General features: G+C 39.9%; 1 protein-coding gene across 2 annotated transcripts in view; it reads left to right on the top strand.

Annotated features, from left to right (window-relative positions):
- Positions 1-1,071: 1,071 nt before the first annotated feature.
- rybpb (RING1 and YY1 binding protein b) overlaps positions 1,072-20,368 on the top strand; it is a 55,241-nt gene continuing 35,944 nt past the window's right edge. Inside the window, exons 1-2 of one of the 2 annotated variants that reach the window (XM_008410589.2) lie at positions 1,072-1,249; positions 1,880-2,005. In XM_008410589.2, coding sequence (XP_008408811.1) covers positions 1,224-1,249; positions 1,880-2,005 — 152 coding nt within the window. In that variant the 5' untranslated portion in view covers positions 1,072-1,223. The remainder of the gene's footprint in view (positions 1,250-1,879; positions 2,006-20,368) is intronic. The other variant, XM_008410590.2, reaches the window with a different exon arrangement.

A 20,368-nucleotide genomic window follows, 5' to 3' on the forward strand; every position in this document is an offset into this window, starting at 1 on the left:
CCTAGACTATGCCGTGAAGTGAGATTATAATCAAGCAGAATTGCGCAGGAAGGTAATGGTCAGGCTAAATTACTAAGGCTACCAAGTTAAAAAAAAAACTAACAAAAAAAGATCATTGGAGCTCAATACAGAACTAGTGAGGTGAACCTTATGTTGTTTTGACTGAATTAAAGTAAGTCATCATTAAGCTCAAAGAAGCATGCAATGAGCTGAGCAAAAGGCAAATCTCTGGTTGCAGGGTAAATGGAAAGTGGGATAAGAGGGGTTACATTCACATCGAACAGGGGGAAATCAAGGGATTCACACAAGGAACCTGGGGTCGTGGAGAGTAGCTAATGAGCCTAGACGATTCACGCTCCATCTGCCCCTGCAGGGAGCTAAATTCTATGCAGAGTGGAGGAACGAGAAAGGTGTGTTTGGGCCAACACATTCCACATTGCCTGTCAGAGGCCAGAGGGCCAAGGCAGAGTGGGGGGAGAAGAAGAGCTATTAATGCAGGGTGAATTGAAGTCTTCTGCATATTGCTGAATAAAACTTTCTGTGAGCAAGCAATCATTTGGTTGTAATTGTGTGATGTCAAACATACTGATCATGTTCTGAAGATGCGTTATGGGGGAATTTGAAAGCTGTTAGTTTCAACAAGTGGCAGAGAGAGAAGTGACATTTAACAGCTGAGGTCAGAGACCCCAAAGGTAAGGTATTATTTATACGTAGCTTTTCCTGGTGCACCTGCTTCAGTTTGAGTGATATGTCTGTCTTACAGTTGCCCTTTTGGCATAAACTTTCTTTACCTTTCTGTATATTACCTATTATTTTTGCTTCGTTTTCATAGTCTCGCCTTCTTTGGACTTTTAAATCCCCTCTATTCAGTTGTGACAAACATTTTATTTACTTGCAAGGATTATGAACAATATCTAAATTGCAGCTCGGTGTCTGCTGGCGTAAGCGTGTGAGTTGGGGTGAGAAGTGTCAAATATCTCTAGTAGTTATTAAAATAGATACTAAATATCCATTCCAGACTTTTAAACCTCTGCGCCCGCTGATTGGCCAGTACCTGGTCACATGACCACGTGCAGTCAGTCGCTGTGCCGTGCCTCGAGCCAGCGCTGAGTGGAGCCTGTCTGCCAACAGCTTCAGCAGCGGCTCTATCTGGATTCTACTTCACTCACTGACAATTAAAGGAAGGCCCCCTTTCTTCTTATTTTCGAGGATTATTCGTCACCATGGGCGACAAAAAGAGCCCTACCAGGTAATGCGACCGCCCTCGGTCGGTTTAGGTTCGGGTTTGTACGTTCTGGGATCGAGATTTGGATGCGTTTCTCTCACGCAGAGATCGTTTCTCCCCTTTTTCAGTTGGGTATGCCACAGCTAGCTAGAATAGTGCAGTCACTATGGCGGCTTCTCGTTCCCTGCGAGCCAGTCACTTAACAGACAAAGAGAATTTTTTACGAGGAGACGCCGGGCATTCCATGTAACGCTACTCTGTTTCGACGAAGCCTTTTGGAAGGTCAATGTCGAAATTGGCTTTGTTTGGTATCGGTTTCGCGTACCGACCCACTAAGCTTCGATACCGAATTTTTTTTATATAGCAGCGCTTCTCAGCCCCACTGCTAGCCTAGCTGACGGTACAGTTGGACGCTGTGGATAGTCGCCCGTTTTTGTGTGGATACGTATAACCCAAAGGAGCTCTCCCTGGCCGGGACTCGAACCCGGGGTGATAATGACAACACCGCTATACCTTTGTGTCCGTTTTGAGCGAACAGCGGGCTCCCCGTGTGTCAGTCTTCTTCTGCTCTGTTAATTAATGAAACGTGTTGGTGGCATTTGTTAACTCAACTTGACCCTTAATAGTTTATTTTTTTTTGTTGTATTTTATAAGGCCAAAAAGACAAGCCAAACAGACGGCGGACGACGGCTACTGGGACTGTAGCGTGTGCACATTCAAGAACACCGCCGAGGCTTTCAAATGCAGCATCTGCGATGTGAGGAAGGGCACATCCACAAGGTAACGTAGTCTCCCTCTCTCCGTTTCTACCTCCTCTCGTCTGTCTGAGCGTCTCTCTTTTTCTCTCTCCTCCTACTCTCCTTGCTGCTGCTGCTGCTTTGCATCCCACTTCATAGGAATGACAACTTTGATCGACTGCCTGCTTCTGTCTTTGGGCGGATACTTGTTGATTGTGGCCGTTGTTCGGATCCTGTTTTTTGATTTTTGAAGGCGACGGAAATCCCATCGTTGTTCATCCGTCTAGGTAGGCTGGATGGATTGGATTGTTGGTACATAGAATATGAGGCTCCATACTTCATAATAGCTGAATGAAGGCTGTACTTATCGTCATGGTATGAAACACACACGCACCTACCTGTAGGATTACAGGAGGTTATTGTAATGGTGCATCAAGTGTGATTTATTACTTTGATGGAAGTATAAAAGAGTGCTTTAGCTATATTTTCATCTTGTAATGGTTTCTAAAACAGTTACGTTCCTTTTTTTTGCCAAAAGGTCAAGCTTATTACCTGTTTTGCTATTTTTGCCCTGTATTTGCTGTCAAACAGTATGCCACAGGCTCCTTGAAAGAGGTTTTGCAGAATTGTGTGTATGAGATATTTGAGTTGAAGTTGTTGAAAATTAATATTTTGTTTGATTTTTTTTCTGCAGCTGTCAGTTTGAGCTGAATGACAGCCATGCTGGTGGATTTTCTGGAGATTTTTGTTCATTAGGAAGTTGGAAATTTTCATTTGGGGAGTATTTACTGAGGTGGTAGTTAAAGGTTCAAGAAAAAGTTGAGGTAATAAATATTAGTTTGCTTGTATAGCACTTTTAAAAACAGATTGTACAGAACTGTGGTGCAGTTTCAAAGACACATAAAAACTATAAAAATAAAACTTTTCTTTTATGATATGGCAACAGAAATTGCAGTACTAGACCTCAATTTGAATGCCAATGAATAAAAATAAGTTTTGAATTTTAGTCCTATAACTGCTTCTTTTGCTAGGATTTTTCTTACTTTTATCCCCTCATAGCTTCATTTTTGCTGAGAAACCTGTCTTAATTCCCAGAATTGCAGTCAGTCAACACTTTATCTCCATTCTTAACTCAGTCCTAGATGTCCCAGGCGTTTTCCCCCCTAAACCTGATGCAGGGTAGGACTCTGCAACGTCGCCACAAAGCGCCTTCTCTTATGGGAAACTGAACTTCAAAAACACGGGTGGTTGCGACAGGATTCCCTTTTGCTTCTTGCGAATGGCAACACCCACTCCCGCTCTGGGGAATGTTTTCTGGTGATGAGTCGCCTGTGTCACGGCTCACTTGCATCACCAGTTGCATGTTGACAGACGGATGAGTCATGTGTGGTTTTGTTCACAAGCCCTCCTCTCTAACTTTTTTTTTTAGCTGTGGTTTTTACAATAAGTGGCTTGATTGACATCACACAAAACGGGGGAGCGACCCACGTAACTGCTTCACGGTGAACACAGTAGATAGAGTTCGATCTTTTTTGTCCGACTCTCCTCGCCTCCATGCTGTCTTTCCAGCTGCGAATAACTTACGACCACAACTCACAACGCTGGCTGAGCTCTCTCACAGGGAAGCTAGCGTATCTTGGTCGCTGTGTTTTGGCTCTGGGCTATTTCTCTTGTTTTTTTGGGGAACATGGGAGCACTTGACATCACTGCAGCGCCTTTCACAAACTCCCGTTTGCCTTTTGATTAATATGGCTGTGTCATCGTAGGGCTGCCTCTTTTTTTAAGAACTAATGAGCCAGCTTTTCCTCTCCATTTGATGTGTTCAGACCTAGCAAGATGCTCTTAGCTAAATGCTTCACACTTTAAGGCTGTGTGGATATTTTGTCCACCGTTTTTGTCCGAGTATGAATTCACGTATTAAGTCACAAGTGTTTGCTAATTTCACTTTATCAGAAATAGAACTGTCATTAAAAAAAACATTTGCCAGACGATAAATTGTCCCAGATGTTACTGTGATAAACAATAACATTGCTGTTTTGAGACCTTTTTCAAGTAATTTTATGGTAGTTGCGCAATAATGCAAGAGTTTAATTAACTTTAAATTGTAACATCTGTAAGATATTTCAAACATCCAAAATAAACAGAACAACACATAAAATTAACTATGAAATCTCTGTAAACAAAATCATCCTTGGGGAGAGGAGAAGACTGGTTGAACCAGACTGAAGGGAGAATGAGAAAAACAATACATTTTGTAGATGGAAATTATTAAGCTAGTTTTAATTTATCATGCAATTAACTGATTTGCTGCTTATTATGACAGGCCTAATTGTGACAAACAGAATCAGAATTTCAGGAAGTTTTCTTGCTAGTTTTTTAAAGAGTGGTCTTTTGTGTCCTGGTAGGACGGGAGCAAAAGGATTAAAAACGAGAGTTGTAGCTGAAGTTTGGCCAATTTCAATTATAAATTCTACTGGACGGTACAATTTCCAAGAAGTTATTGCAATAACCAATAATATTGTTCTGAGACCATTTTCAACTAATATAATAATAATGGTTTATTAATGCATGACCGCCCTCCAAAAGATAATCCCCCTCCCCTCAAATTTCTACTATGGGTGCACTGATTGCAGTTTTCTGACCAATCACTGATTACTGACCCAATAAAACCTGACCTGTCGATTACGATTTTGACCAAAGCTAATTATTTGGTTTTAAACCTTGCCAAATACAGCAAGAGAGTAACTATTGTTGACAGCAGACATGGGGACATAACCTGGTGTGTGGGTCTGTCAGTCAAACCTCTCTCACAGCAGAACAGGAAGACAGTGGTTGATTTTTAGACCTTTATTGAGGTGGATAAGATTGGTTTCACTTGCAAGTATTGGTCGAACGCAGGTCTCCCAAAAATAAGAACTCTCATTGTGATTTATTGGTTCGTTTAAAAGAAAAAAAATCATTCAGCTTCAGGGAAACAGGCAAAAAACTTTTTGTAAAAAAAAAATAAAATAAAATAAAAGTGCAAATTTTCTGGATTAAAGTGGAGCATCTCTTTAACAACTGTTGTCCAAGATGGAAATGATTTGTTACACAGTTAATTGATTTATATCTTACCATGATAGGCATAATAATTAATTCACCTCCATCTCTTGCTGACCAGTATCCGCTACAACAAGTAGCAGACATAGGGTGCCTTTGCAGCACTCACGCTCTGTAATCCTTAGTTTACCAAACTGTCTTTTTGGTCACATTCATTTTCAGGTGAATATTTCTATCTCTTCCCATTCACTAGTTATTAAAACAACAACATGGGGTTTGATGATCATGATGACAGGGCTATGTGACGATTAGCAGAGAGCAGGTTGCAGTCTGAAGCTGGAATCACAATACTGGTCTTGGCAGTAGTAGGTAAACTAAGGTGACCAGATGTCCAACACTAAATCTGGGGACATTTCTCACTCGGCGATAAAGATAAAATTTATCAAACTAAAATGAAGAAACTGGGACAGTTACAGTTTTCATATTTATTAACATTTGAACATTAAAAACCAAATATAAAAGCAGGAACGTGTCTCTCCACACAGTAGTAATATTACTATTAATAATAAAAGTAATGGCAGCGATAGAAAACTAAAACTGGAAATATGGGGGGAAATTGTGTACATACTTTGTAAGTGAGCATGCATACACATGAATAACATAGTTGGTACTAGGGCTGTTGTAAACGATTATTTTAGGAATCGAGTAATCTATAGATTTTTCTTACGATTAATCGAGTAATTGGATAAAAACAATTATGAAATAAAATATTGGTAAATCTTCCATAACACCAGTGTTACTATCGGATATCAACATCAGTCTATTTTTTCCACATTTGAGCTTCCCTACCAGTTACTTTTTTGTASACYGGGGGAGCAAYACGGGATATTTACGGCTCCTCCGTTCAGAAACTCATCTACCAGCCATGTTCCGGCTCCCGTTTGTTCAGACCGGGATGATATAAGTTTATTGTGCGGTTCGTCCGTAAAGCTGCTCTTACCCTGTAAGCATCAACCCTCAGCCGCCCGCCGTGTTCAGTCTCTCCGCTCACCTGTATAAATCCTCCTCAGCTTCTTCCCGCCGTTCAACCAGCAGCTCCGGAGCAGAAAGGCTGCCGAACTCCCGGCATCGCGCCGGTCATTTTAAGGATGTTTATTGGTCCCACAAAAACGATGAAAACCTGGAATTATCACCAATCAGTAAAATCCCCGCGGGCCGAACTAGAAGATTGGACGTTATGCCGCTAACACGTAGCTTCCGTCAACAACTCAGAGGCGGAAGTCAGAGCTCCGCGCAACGCAAATAATGTTCCGGCTGAAACACGGTGCGCTAAATGATAAAACATACATTAACGGAGCTTCGAGGCAGGTCAATTTTCCTCGAGGAATTTTAATAATCGAGGTACTCGAATCACTCGAGGAATCGTTTCAGCCCTAGTTGGTACCTCTGTTAATGAACAAAAAGCCCACAGTGGTAACAGAAGTAACTTGGAACTGACAAACGTAGTAAAAAATTGTTTCTTGACAAATTGATGAAAGTCAGACACTGCTTTTAAATTGTTGTTCAATTAAAATGATGGTAGCTAAAATTTAGTAGCATTCTTGACCATAGAACTGATGCACCTTTTGTCTCATCTGTTCAAAGGCCTTTGTGGTAAATTCCAGCCTCGCTTTTTTATGATTTGCTTTCCCCCTTGGTCTCACATGAAGTCCTCCTTGACCTTGGAGTTCACCTTTACTTTCTGGACTTGGTTGTTCTGGACTTTTAGTAACCATCTTGAATTTGTCTATTTTCTTCCTGCGGCCACAGCCAGGGAGATTGGCTCCAGTCTTGTGGACCTTAAGTTTCAGAATAATCTGTGCAATTGTAGTCATCTTGGTCCGTCATTTTCTTATTCTGTTGAACCTCAATTAAAAACAATGTCTGATTTTTGTTGGTTAATTTTCAGTAAATTTTCATTTATTACTTTTGTCAGTTTCAGGTTGTTTCAGTGACCACTGTGGTTTTTTCAGTCATTAACAGAAGGTACCAACAACTTTGTCCACATGTTAATGTCGAATGGAGCCATTCTTATCAACTTGAATGGAGCATGAATTTCACTGGATGTATTTCACTATGTCTAGTGAAATAGTTCAGTGTAATTGAAATAGTGTAAGTTGTTTCTCAAAATGAGAGCTGGAAAACAAAAATTCACATTAAGTGCAGACTGTGGCACTGTGGCACACATTACTATGTGTGTAAAGTTATGTAGCTGATATGTAAGGACATTATGTGTGTTTGAGATGAGTGAACTCTGGTCAGGAAGTCCACTAACATGAGCTGAGACGGGCATAGAGGTCTGGATAGAATAAGAGCAGAAAATAAGTGAAAAACTGAGAAACACCACAAGTGATGGTAAAGAGAAACACTTAAAATACAACCTACAAGATGCAATTGCACAATAAAATGTTCATATTTCGTCTTTCTCTCCAGCTTGGTCAGTTTTCCCATTTTCCTCATTCATTCAGTTTATCAGACTACTTTTCTCCTGTCTCATCTTTTATCAGGCTGTGACTATTCCTAAACAGAGACATAATATCATCACAATCTCCCCCCAATAAATTTGACTGTACATATGACATACTGAAAAGTTACAATGTAATAAATAAAATTAAGATTTGTTTTCTTTTAGAGTTTGGTTATTTTGAGATGAGGAGCTGGATTCATCCTAGTAAAATCTTAGTATAAATATTAACCTTTTTCATCAGGTGATGAAATATCAAAAATGCCATATTTGGAAAAAAAATTGTTTGGAGCTAAACGAACAGCAGAAATTATCTCTCCATCCTCATCAGTTTCAGTCCATGTTCTTCATTCAGTTTTCCTGTCACTAAATGATTCAATTTTTGTGAGTAACTTTCATATGTATAAAGTCATATCTACCTTTGAAAATACAACCCCATGATTACCAGTTAATTACAAAACATCTCTCTTTACAATGAGTTTATTTTTACCATCCTGTTGCTTTTTCTCTCACTCTGGTTATTTCTGTAACTGTTCATTGTGCTCTTGTCTTGTGTGTGTTAAGAAAAACTTAGTTTTATTTTACCGTGAACCCAAACTTTATGGCGACAAAGATTGGCCCAGTCCAAACAAAACACGTTGATTCACACACATACCACAACACTGGACAGCTCTCCTTCAAAGATGGTCAAAACTCGACCTCTGTTCTTCCAGCTTGTTGTCTTTTCTGGCAGCGCGCTCTGCTCTTCCTGGTTTTTATTGGCGGTTGGCTTTGCTGCTCTTTTTTTCTGTAACATTAACAGCAGTGCGAGCAGCTACCGTAACTCTGTTGTTACGCGCAACACACTTGGTAGCGCATACTACTCCCTTATGGCAGTGTTTTTCAACCTTTTTTGAACCAAGGTACATTGTTTTAATTGAAAAAAATCCTGAGGCACACCACCAACCAAAAATGTAAACAAAGATACTCTGTAGCTGCCTATATTATATGTATATAGTAATTCTTAAAGTGTCTTGAATAGGAATCAAATAAACACAAAATATTATTTTTTATCATATTTTACGTTTCTTATTTCAAATTGCACTTAACATGTCCACCTTAAAAATACACCTGAACAGTGCCACAACACTGTTGTGTGTGATGCATTAATGTGGTAACATTCATGCATCACTAATTCTCTTGTTTTAATGTAAAATGCTCTGCACCTACTGCAATCTAGTGATAATAAAATTACATGATTACGCCGCTAGTCACTACTACAGCAGAGACACTCAAAGATGGCATTATTTGCAGATAATTTTCAAAAAAAAATTTTATGACCAATTACCGTATTTTCCGGACTATGAGCGCACCATACTATAAACCGTACCTTCAAATTTTTTTAACTCCCCCTTGGAAACTTGCATATATCAGCCGCACTGGGCTACAGGCCACTGGTCTCTCTGCTGCTCTCGGTTTCCCATAAGGACCCAGCAGAGGGCGGTGTCCTAATAACTGCTGGATATATTAAGGACGCAGTTCTCCGTCTCCAAATCCGGTTTTGTTCACGCCGAGTTTACGTGCAGCGGCTTTATTAAAATTAAAATTAATTAAAATTAGCGCGTTCTTTTTTGATTTCCAATTTTGACTCCCAATGATTCACTTCCTGCTAAAAAGCCCCCTGGTGGTTGAAGAAAAATCCACAGAAAAGCTCCATGTTCAGTGTAGGAAAAAAGTAGCAGCTTATAGTCCGGAAAATACGGTTGGTGAAATTGGATAATTTTCACGGCACACCTGACGATCACTCATGGTACACTAGTGTGCCACGGCACAGTGGTTGAAAAACACTGCCTTTATGGAGTCTCCTGCTACCGTAATAACGAGCTGTATGAAACATTTTTTTCTCATTCATGAAAAGCTAAAATCCGGGACTTTTCCGGGGACGGCTTCAGCCGGGGACAGGCCACCTAAAACGGGGACTGTCCCCGGAAATCGGGGACGTCTGGTCCCTCTAAGGTAAACCAAGTTGGTTACTCTGCTGTGATGTGAGCTAATGAAGGTAGGGATATGAATTGAGAAGTTTTTACCTCATAGCTTCTTAACATTTTTTGTTTAAAACTAGAGGTGTGCCGATCGATCGGCCACCGATCATAATCGGCCCATTTCCGTAATAAAGTGTATGATCGGTGATCGCCGATCACAGTCTCTTGTTGCCGATCACACAAACTGATCACTTGCATCTCATTTCACAGCCTGCCTGTGAAGCTGGTCTCCTCTTTCCTTTACACTACGCAAACATGCAGCAACAAATCCTAAGTGATGTCGTGTGGAACTATAACGCACTGAGTGAATGGGGAAGTTTGCGTGTTGCGGCGGAAAATTACCTCGGGGTCGGGGGTGAAAGTGAAGCAGGTCAAAATGCATCAACACAACGAATCTAATATGGCATAAAAACAATGCCATACTTGACAGAGTTTGGCTACATCGTGGCTCACTGCAGTAAAAAAACATATGGAGGATCAGATAGCAGGTAAAGCAGCGCACAGCTACAAACACAGGGATTAGCATGACGGTCAGAAAGCTAAACAAATAACCTGCAAAATTATTTAAGTCTTCAAGCTGGGTTGCAAGACGCTGGTTCTGCTCTCGCTGTTGAACCGCTGCTCCGCGCTACAGGTAGTAATATTTCACAGACGGAGCACCGCTTCTGCTCCACCTGGTAGTGACTCTCACACCGAACCTCTGCTTAAAGCTCTGCAGCATCTAACTTAAAAAAAAAAAACATATAAAAATACACATTAAAACTTTCGCTGTCCTAACATGAGACAGATAATCTCTGGGGAAAAAAATGAGCGATCTCCCTGTTCTGCATAATTACTCCGCTCAGTCAGATACAGCAACTCAGAACTAGCAGTAATCAGCTAGCCGCCATGCTGTCAGAAAGTTTTCATTTAGTAACTCAGGATTGTTTATTGTAATGGATTGTAATGGATCCTGTATTTACCTTTGAATGTTAAGTTTTATACTAGAACCCTACCGATCACCGATACAGATCACATAATTATTTATTTATTTTTTTTTATCATAAACACTACCAGTTACATTATGTGGAAAAAGGAACCATGAACCTTAATTTAGACAAAAACTTGTTTTTAATAACTTTTTCCAAGAAGAAAACTAAACAAAACAGGCATTTTGCAAATTGCACTGCTATTCATAATACTATCTTTAACAGACTGATAACATATGGATGCTCTGAAGAGGCTAAAAATAATGCAAAAAGCCAAAATAAAACCTCTCAACATTATCAAAAAAATTCAAGTAAAAAACTTTACATTCAAAGGCAAATACAAGATCCATTACAATAAACAATCCAGAGTTACTGAATGAAAACTTCCTGATAGCATGGTGGCTAGCTAATTACTGCTAGTAATGAGTGGCTATTTTTGATTATTTTTTTATAGATTATTTGTCTCATGTTAGGACAGCGAAAGTTTTAATACATATGTAAAATGTATTTTTTTTAAAGTTAGATGCTGCAGCTTTAAGCAGAGGTTCGGTGTGAGAGTCACTACCAGGTGGAGCAGAAGCGGTGCTCCGTCTGTGAAATATTACTACCTGTAGCGCGTAGCAGCGATTCAACAGCGAGAGCAGAACCAGCGTTTTACATCGCAGCTCGAAGAGTTAAATAATTTTGCGGATCGTTTGTTTAGCTTTCTGACCGTCATGCTAATCCGGGTGAGTGTTTGTAGCTGTGCGCTGCTTCACCTGCTATCTGATCCTCCATACGTCTTTTTTACTGCAGTGAGCCTCGATGTAGCCAAACTCTGTCAAGTATGGCATTGTTTTTATGTCGTATTAGCTTCGTTGTGTTGATGCATTTGACGTGCGTGATTGCCGATCACCGATCATGCACTTTTTCACGAAAATCGGCCCAATTAAGATCGGTGACCGATCAATCGGCACACCTCTAGTTTTTTTGTTTCTTTTTAAAATCAGTATTACATGGTTAAAATGTTTTCCTATCTTTTCTTAACCTATCACAATAACAAGTTTTGCTGGCTGATATTGAGATGAACAATAATGTTGTTTTTTCTGAGACAATTTTCATGTGATATATTGATAATGCCATTATATTGCAGGTCCACTCTTTCAAAGATTAATACATTTTAATTTTGTACAGAACAATTCACACTTTAACTGAGCGACATTGTACATATCCCAAATAAACAGAACAACCAAAAATGGTAAACTAAATAGATTATGAAGTCTCTGTAAACAAAATTCCTGTTCAAATATTATCTGAATGGAAATGATCAAGCTCATTTGAATTAATTGTGCAATTAATTGCTTATTGCAACAGGCTGTAATCAGTCATATGCTGCTGTAGCCCATGATTAACTCAGTTTAGAAGGCTTCTTTACTGACTCCCTGTCATTTGTTTGTGAATATTTCCCTGACTCGGCGTATTCAGCCTTCAGAAAGCCTATGTTGCTCTTGCTGACAATGCTTCTTATGAGTAATAGTTTGCAGAAGTTGTAGGGTATTGTTAGCATACGTACGCTAGTTTGCATGGTTCGTTTACTCGTTGATAAGTCCAAACATAACGTATTTGAATGTGGTTCTGACTAATTGTGTGTGGATATACAGTACAGACCTAAAGTTTGGACACACCTATTCATTCAATGAGTTTCCTTTATTTTCATGACTATTGACATTGTAGATTGACACCGAAGGCATCAAAACTATGAATTAACATATGTGGAAATATGTACTAAACAAAAAAGTGTAAAACTGAAAATACACCTTATATTCTAGTTTCTTCAAAGTAGCAACCTTTTGCTGTATTACTGCTTTGCACACACACTGCATTTTCTTAATGAGTTTCAAGAGGCAGTCACCTGAAATGGTTTTCACTTCACAGGTTGTGCCCTGTCAGGTTAATAAGTGGGTTTTCTTGTCTTATAAATGGGGTTGGGACCATCAGTTGTGTTGTGCAGAAGTCAGGTGGACACACAGCTGATAGTCCTACTGAATAGAGTGTTAGAATTTGTATTATGGCAAGACAAAAGCAGCTAAGTAAAGAAAAACGAGTGGCCATCATTACTTTAAGAAATCAAGGTCAGTCAGTCCGAAAAATTGGAAAAACTTTGAAAGTGTCCCCAAGTGCAGTCGCAAAAATCATCAAGCGCTACAAAGAAACTGGCTCACATGAGGACCGCCCCAGGAAAGGAAGACCAAGAGTCACCTCTGCTGCGGAGGATAAGTTCATCCGAGTCACCAGCCTCAGAAATCACAGGTTAACAGCAGCTCAGATTAGAGGCCAGGTCAATGCCACACAGAGTTCTAGCAGCAGACACGTCTCTGCAAAAACTGTTAAGAAGAGACTGCGTGAATCAGGCCTTCATGGTAGAATAGCTGCTAGGAAACCACTGCTTAGAACAGACAACAAGCACACAAGAATGGACATTAAACCAGTGGATATCTGTGCTTTGGTCTGATGAGTCCAAATTTAAGATCTTTGGTTCCAACCACCGTGTCTTTGTGCGACGCAGAAAAGGTGAACAGATGGACTCTACATGCCTGGTTCCTACCTTGAAGCATGGAGGAGGAGGTGTGATGGTGTGGGGGTGCTTTGCTGGTGACAGTGTTGGGGATTTATTCAAAATTGAAGGCATACTGAACCAGCATGGCTACCACAGCATCTTGCAGCGGCATGCTATTCCATCCGGTTTGCGTTTAGTTGGACCRTCATTTATTTTTCAACARGACAATGACCMCAAACACACCTCCAGGCTGTGTAACRGCTATTTGACCAAGAAGGAGAGTGATGGGGTGCTGCGCCAGATGACCTGGCCTCCACAGTCACCGGACCTGAACCCAATCGAGATGGTTTGGGGTGAGCTGGACCGCAGAGTGAAGGCAAAAGGGCCAACAAGTGCTAAGCATCTCTGGGAACTCCTTCAAGACTGTTGGAAGACCATTTCAGGTGACGACCTCTAGAAGCTCATCAAGAGAATGCCAAGAGTGTGCGAAGCAGTAATCAAAGCTAAAGGTGGCTACTTTGAAGAACCTAGAATATAAGACATGTTTTCAGTTGTTTCACACATTTTTGTTAAGTATATAATTCCACATTTGTTAATTCATAGTTTTGATGCCTTCAGTGTGAATCTACAATTTTCATAGTCATGAAAATGAAGAAAACTCTTAGAATGAAAAGGTGTGTCCAAACCTTTGGTCTGTACTGTAATTTGCAGAAAATTGTTTTACAGCATCATAAAGTTGTCATATGCTGTAAAATCTAATGAGTGATTTTGCTGTGTTGTGTTGCTAGGTTACATGACACAGACAGGAAGTTGTAAGAGCCAATATAGTCTGTATTTTAATGTGAGCGCCATCTTATTGGGTAAAAAATACTTGGATTGTTAGAGACCACTCAGACTTGCTAGATCAATGAAAAAAGTTGTAATCCCATTGTAAAGTATTTTTTTCTAATCCAGTTGATCTGATTGAGGAGCACCTATGACAGTTTATAGTAACTAATGGGGAAAAATCCAAATCAAAGAACTGTAGTGTACAGATCTTCGAAACTGATGTTTTTTTAATCTATGGTTTAATAGTTTAAGCTGAACCAGGCTTGTGTGCTTTTTGAACAAAATATTGGAATAAAAATGTGAATTCTTTTGTACTTGAACGTACTTTAATAATGACATAGTCCAGATAACTTCACAGGAAAATCAGACTAATAAGAACAAAATATACCTTTACGCTTTTTGCATCTATGTATGAATGAGATTTATTTTATTAGTAGCTTAAATTGAAAACGAGAGCTACCTGGACATGTTACCTGGATATTAAATCTAATTGATCCAGATTGTAGACATAAGTAGATCACATTAACTTTCTGTATTCCTCCACATTCTTTATAATGTAAAAATTATTTCCTTTCCCTCGCTTCTCTCGGCACCATCATGTTTTAAACAGGAAGGATAAGGATAAGTAGAGGCTTAATGGATAAAGTATGAACACATACTATGTGTGTTGGTGTGTGTGTGGAGGTTTGTCTGTCTTTTCCAATGATGGATTAGACTCATTCTAATCTGTGGATTCCACCACTGTCACATTATGGCAAATTGTCTGGGATAATGGAATTACGTAAGAGTAACACGCCGGCACTCAATTTCTAAATGCAGGTCTCTACGCCCCACCCCCTCCGCAGACGGCAGCCCCCATTCAGATGAAAAAATCCAGCATTATCAGCATCTGTGCTGAAGTCCGGGTAGGCCTAATCTTTATGTGCTAATTGCTAGCTTTAAATGTTCATAATTACTTCATGGGATTTGACTGTGTGTGAGTGATCAAATACAATAGCCAATTTGGCGATCTGACAAAACAATGAGAAAGCTGTTAAATCGGGGGACTCCACCCAGTGAGTCGGGGGAGAAAAGATGAGACAAGCGAATAAGTGTGACAGGCAGAGTGGGGTATGGGGGGAGTCTTCATAAAATACAGAGGAAGGCACATGAGGACAAGAAAGAGAGTGGGGAGTGTTTTCAAATGTGGGTTGAAGACTGTTGGACAAGAACAAAAGAGGGAAAGCAGGAAAGTGACGGGAAAAGGGAGAGGCGTTAGGTTGAAGTGAGAAGAGATGTGGTGCTCATTCAACCAAGAGTTCCCCATGGGGGGCTAAAGCAGAGGACATCATCGACAGACTGGACGGCTTCTTTGTATTTACACCACAAACCAGCCATTAGGAACCAGAACAGGTTTGGCATGTCATATGCTCCAGATGAGAGATGAAGATTTACTGTTGGGTTCAATGTTATCAAGGAATCCCTGTGGTGCATTTAGGTTCATACGGAGTAGCCATCATTTCAGTTCATGGATTCAGGTTTCTCCTCACGTCTTCAGGTAAACCATAATTTTGTTGCAATCCAGCTGCTTGTTTACTGGACACCAGTGACCGGAGTCTCTGGCTCTGTAACTTTTTGAAACCAGGTCTCGGAGTGAAACTTTTCTGTAACACCCCCCACAGAGGTGTGAAGTTCTCCACAGGTTTGAAAGTGCACAGCTGTTAATGGACAGCTGTCGCGTTAATTGTACACATGCACGGGCAAATAACACGATTGCGGATAGAATTTTGCTTTGTTGTGCTACTTAATTTGTTCAGTTAACATAACTTCTAATATGGAATATATGAACACGTACAAAATGACGTCACACCGGCGATGACTACTGTTGGTTTTAATTGTCAACATAATGCATTAAACCTTAATTTTATGTGTGATATCCATCCATCCATCCATTTTCTTCCGCTTATCCGGGGTCGGGCCGTGGGGGCAGCAGCTTCAGAAGGGCCGTATGTGTGATATATCAAAGAAAAATGGACGCAGTGCTTTAATGGTCAACATTACAAAAACTAGATAATAAGGGAGAAAGTATCACATTTCACAGGTCAGTAAATGGTTTTAATGAAACAATTGGGGTGTTGTAAACTAATATTTCGGTAATCAAGTATTCTATCGATTGTTCTTGCGATTCATTGAGTAATCGGACAATTTTTTTTGACAAAATAAAATATTAGTAAATCTAACACAACAGCAGTGTTACTATCTGATATCAACGTCAGTCCAATTTTTCATATTTGAGCATACGTAACAATTATTTTTCCGTAGTTTAGAAAACTAACCTGTAACAATAATAGCACACTTTCTAAGTTAACCTGAAGAAAAGTTGTACAAAAATCTGAAATTATGTACAATTTAATCAACAGTTTTTAGTTTGTGTTCAGCTTCAGTCAATCTAATAGATGAACTCTCAACTTGCCCACCCACTTATAGCTTTTGTGTTTATGTAAGCGATGGGATTTCACACCTTTGTTTGTCACGCATAGAAACGCATCTACCAGCTACGTACCGCCACGATGTGCTCAGCCACCCCTTTGTTAAGGCCGGGATGATCTGAAATTTATTTTCTGGTTTGTCCGTAAAGCTACACTTACATTAAGCATCGTCTACAGTGCAGCTGCCCACCATGTTCAGTCTATCCTCTCACCTGTACAAATACAAATGCAGTGCTCTTCCCTGCTATTCATTCTGATAAAGGCAGCAGCTGCAGGAGAAAAAGGCTGTCATATTCAAGGCATTGCACCAGTCATTTTAAGGATGGCTGTTGATCCCCCGAAAAATGATAAAAACCAGGCATTATCATTCCTTAATAATATCCTCCCAGACCGAACTTGAAAATTGGACCTTATCTTGCTAACACTTAACTTTTGTCAACAACTCATAGGTGGAAGTAAGAGCGCTGTGCAACTCAAATAATCACCCGGCCGGAACACGGTGCGCTAAATAATAAAACATTATTTAATGAAGCTTCAAGGCAGATTAAAATACCTCAAGAAATTTTAATAATCAAGTTACTTGAATCATTTGAGGAATTGTTAGAAAAGGATTTAGAACAAACTTACAATTGTGGAGTACTCACTTTAACCCAGAAAAGGAATTGGATCAGTCACTCTTTAGCTTATTATATCAGAAACTGTAGAGTTCTCACTATTTAGAAATTGTATTAGATACTTAGCAACCCTGAATATGAGTACCTTGTTTACAAGGTACTTTCTGACACTATTGCATGACTAAACACTCTCCGGGTCAAATTGACCCACGAACATTATTGCTGTACCTCAGAAACGAACATAATAGGAGGGTTAAGAGACGGTCCTGGTGCTTGCTGGTCTGTCTTGGGCGCCCTGGAGCCTTTTTGGCAACAATGGAACCTCTCTCCTTGAAGTTCTTGATGATGCGATAGATTGACTGAGGTGCAATCTTTCTAGCTGCAATACTCTTCCCTGTTAGGCCATTTTTGTGCAGTGCAATGATGACTGCATGTGTTTCTTTAGAGATAACCATGATTCACAGCAGAGAAATGATAATGCCAAGCACCAGCCTCTTTTTAAAGTGTCCAGTGGTGTCATTCTTACTTAATCATGTCAGATTGATCTCCAGCCCTGTCCTCATCAACACCCACACCTGTGTTAATGGAGCAATCACTGAAACGATGTTAGCTGGTCCTTTTAAGGCCGGGCTGCAATGATGTTGAAATGTGTTTTGGGGGATAAAGTTCATATTCTAGGCAAATATTGACTTTGCAATTAATTGCTGTTGAGCTGATCACTCTTTATAACATTCTGGAGTATATGCAAATTGCCATTATAAAACCTGAAGCAGTAGACTTTGTAAAAATGAACATTTGAATCATTCTCCAAACTTTTGGCCATGACTGTATTTCCTTTTAAATCATGTGAAGCACTTTGAATTGCCTTGTTGCTGAAAATGTGCTATATAAATAAAATTACCTTACCTTATAGCCCTAATAAACAACATAAGTAGGTCAGTTATGTTAGCTTGACTTTGACTATTGTCGAGGAATCTGGTATGAGTATGTGAGATCTGTCCAGGTATACGCAGAAAAATGGAATAAAGGCCTGAGAAATAACAGTATACCCTGAATAATGATTAAATGATTATAAGTGATAAGTGATTATAAAGTGATAATATACAGGCCAATGAAGAAATGTCTGTAATGAATGATCAAAACATGTATTCTGTACTTTTAATTAAGTAAGTGTTATAATAATGTATACTCTGTACTCCTAATCAGTTGATGTTCTGTACTTATAATCAAGTGAATGATAATAGTTTACATTATGAAAGGCTGGAGGTTATACTTTTGAGTCAACTAACAAATAACATGATTATATAAAATCAGCATGTATTATTAAAAATCATGGATACTGTGGTAAGGGAAAAGAGTACTTCTCACTGAGCAAAAGGCTAGGGACCGAAGGGTGAGTCATCAAATGGGGAAGGAAAGCAAGGGTGCGGCAGGACTGGAAACAGATGGTCAAGGGGGAAAAGGGAACTGCCTCGATGGAAAAAGGGAACTGCCCCGATGAAGCGAGGAGGCAGGAATGAGTCATTGGAAACTTGAGAAAGAGCCCGGTACTTTCCACAGGCAGCCCTGCCTCGCATGACATCAGGTACTGACATAATGCGATGGGCAGGTTCCATGGAAACGCAGTGCATAAATACTGATGTACAGGACAGAACGAGCGTTCTTCGTCCGCAGCGCAGAAGCGGAGTCATCAGAGGAAGCTGTCTAAAGATCAGCAGAGGATTACACCGAGGGACCAAGGGAAACTCACTCCACGATTCCGCGCTGCCTAGAAGAGACGAGCTCCACCCGCCACCAACCCTGGTTCCAGATCCGACCGAATCCTCTGCCTCTACCCAACGCTCTCAACCCCGGTGCAGCTGACTTGGAGAAGAGACGGAGGTCTTTCAAAGACAAAGAGTCTRCAYGTTTAATGGAAAGCGTGAGTCTTCTCTCCGCTTCTCYTCAGTAAAGAGGACTTTGCTCCGGCTGGACAAAGACTCTGACCAAGGACCGCAAAAGATTACAGCTGCCGAGACCAAAGACCATCGGGTATGAGTTGACCAGCTTCCCCCAAAAGCCTCGCTCAGTGAATTTAGTGAAACGGGTTAGGAATGAGAGCAAGGAAAGGAGGTGATTAATCCTAGTTGATTTCATTATATTTTGCTTCTTTTATAACTCTTGGTAATTAATCTGTTGTTATATGCCCCTGCTAAAGCCTGCTTAATAAAATTGTAATTCTAAAATTCTAATGAGAATTGTGAACAGTGAGTTTAATTGTGTCAGTCTTAATTATTGTTGGTTCTCCTAAATATGGTAAAGTTAACATACATGATTCTAGAGAATGGATGGCTTTGTGTTTTCCTCTGGTGAGTGTTAAAATAATGACCCTGGGACTTAAATCTAAGTCACTGAACTTAATCTGACTGTTAACAAGTGCCGTTATTTTAGGAGAGGAGCTACCGTTAACAGGAGTGGTTGTAGGGGTTATGTCGCTGTGAGGGCTACTCAGCGGAATGCCCCTCAACTGTAAAGGGTCATAACTTCTGGATCGTAGGTAGTCAGAGCTAGACGAGTCCTTTCCGACCCCAGTTTAAACAGATAATTCTCCACAAACTATTGCTAGGGTAAGACCCGAGTTTCTGGGGGTTTTCCGGACCTGTTGGACAGAGAACTGGGCCGTAGTGAGTCCAAAAGAGTTGTGAGGAGTGGGCGGGACTTACTATTGGGTAGTAACAGACACTATCTTAATGTGTAGTTCTGCTGCGGAATTTGGTGGTTCAGTTAAAAAGAAAAAAAGGCACACACCAATCAATCAATCGAATTTTATTTGTATAGCACATCTTAGCAGCAAAGCATTTCAAAGTGCTTCACATAATTAAAATAAAAACAGGAATAAACAGTGAGAAAGAAAAAGATTAAAAACATTAAAACCTCAGAGTTTTAGTTAGAACGCCATCTAACAAGAGTACTCACACCTCAGAGTTTTAGTTAAGATGTTATTTAACAAGGGTACTCACACCTAGGTTTTTAGTTGCAACTGGGACTCTAAACCCTGTAGAACTTTAGTTAAACATCGTTTAACTAGGACATTTTCTGTTGGGCTTTATATCATTAAAACGTAAACGGTGAGAATAAATAAATAAAAAGTAAAGATAAAAAACATTAAAAACATCGAAGATATCAAAACTGGCACTTTAATCCTAATTTAGCCATAAACGACTCTAAACAGGTGAGTTTTAAGTTGATTTTTAAAGGCACCCAATGTTTCAGCTGTTCTACAGTTTTCTGGAAGTTTGTTCCAAATCTGTGGTGCGTAGAAACTGAATGCTGCTTCTCCTCGTTTGGTTCTGGTTCTGGGGATGCAGAGCAGAACCAGAACCAGAAGATCTGAGGAGTCTAGACAGTTGGTACAGCAATAACAGATCTTTAATGTATTGTGGTGCTAAA

This window comes from Poecilia reticulata, linkage group LG5, assembly GCF_000633615.1.
Source record: "Poecilia reticulata strain Guanapo linkage group LG5, Guppy_female_1.0+MT, whole genome shotgun sequence".
NCBI lineage: Eukaryota > Metazoa > Chordata > Actinopteri > Cyprinodontiformes > Poeciliidae > Poecilia > Poecilia reticulata.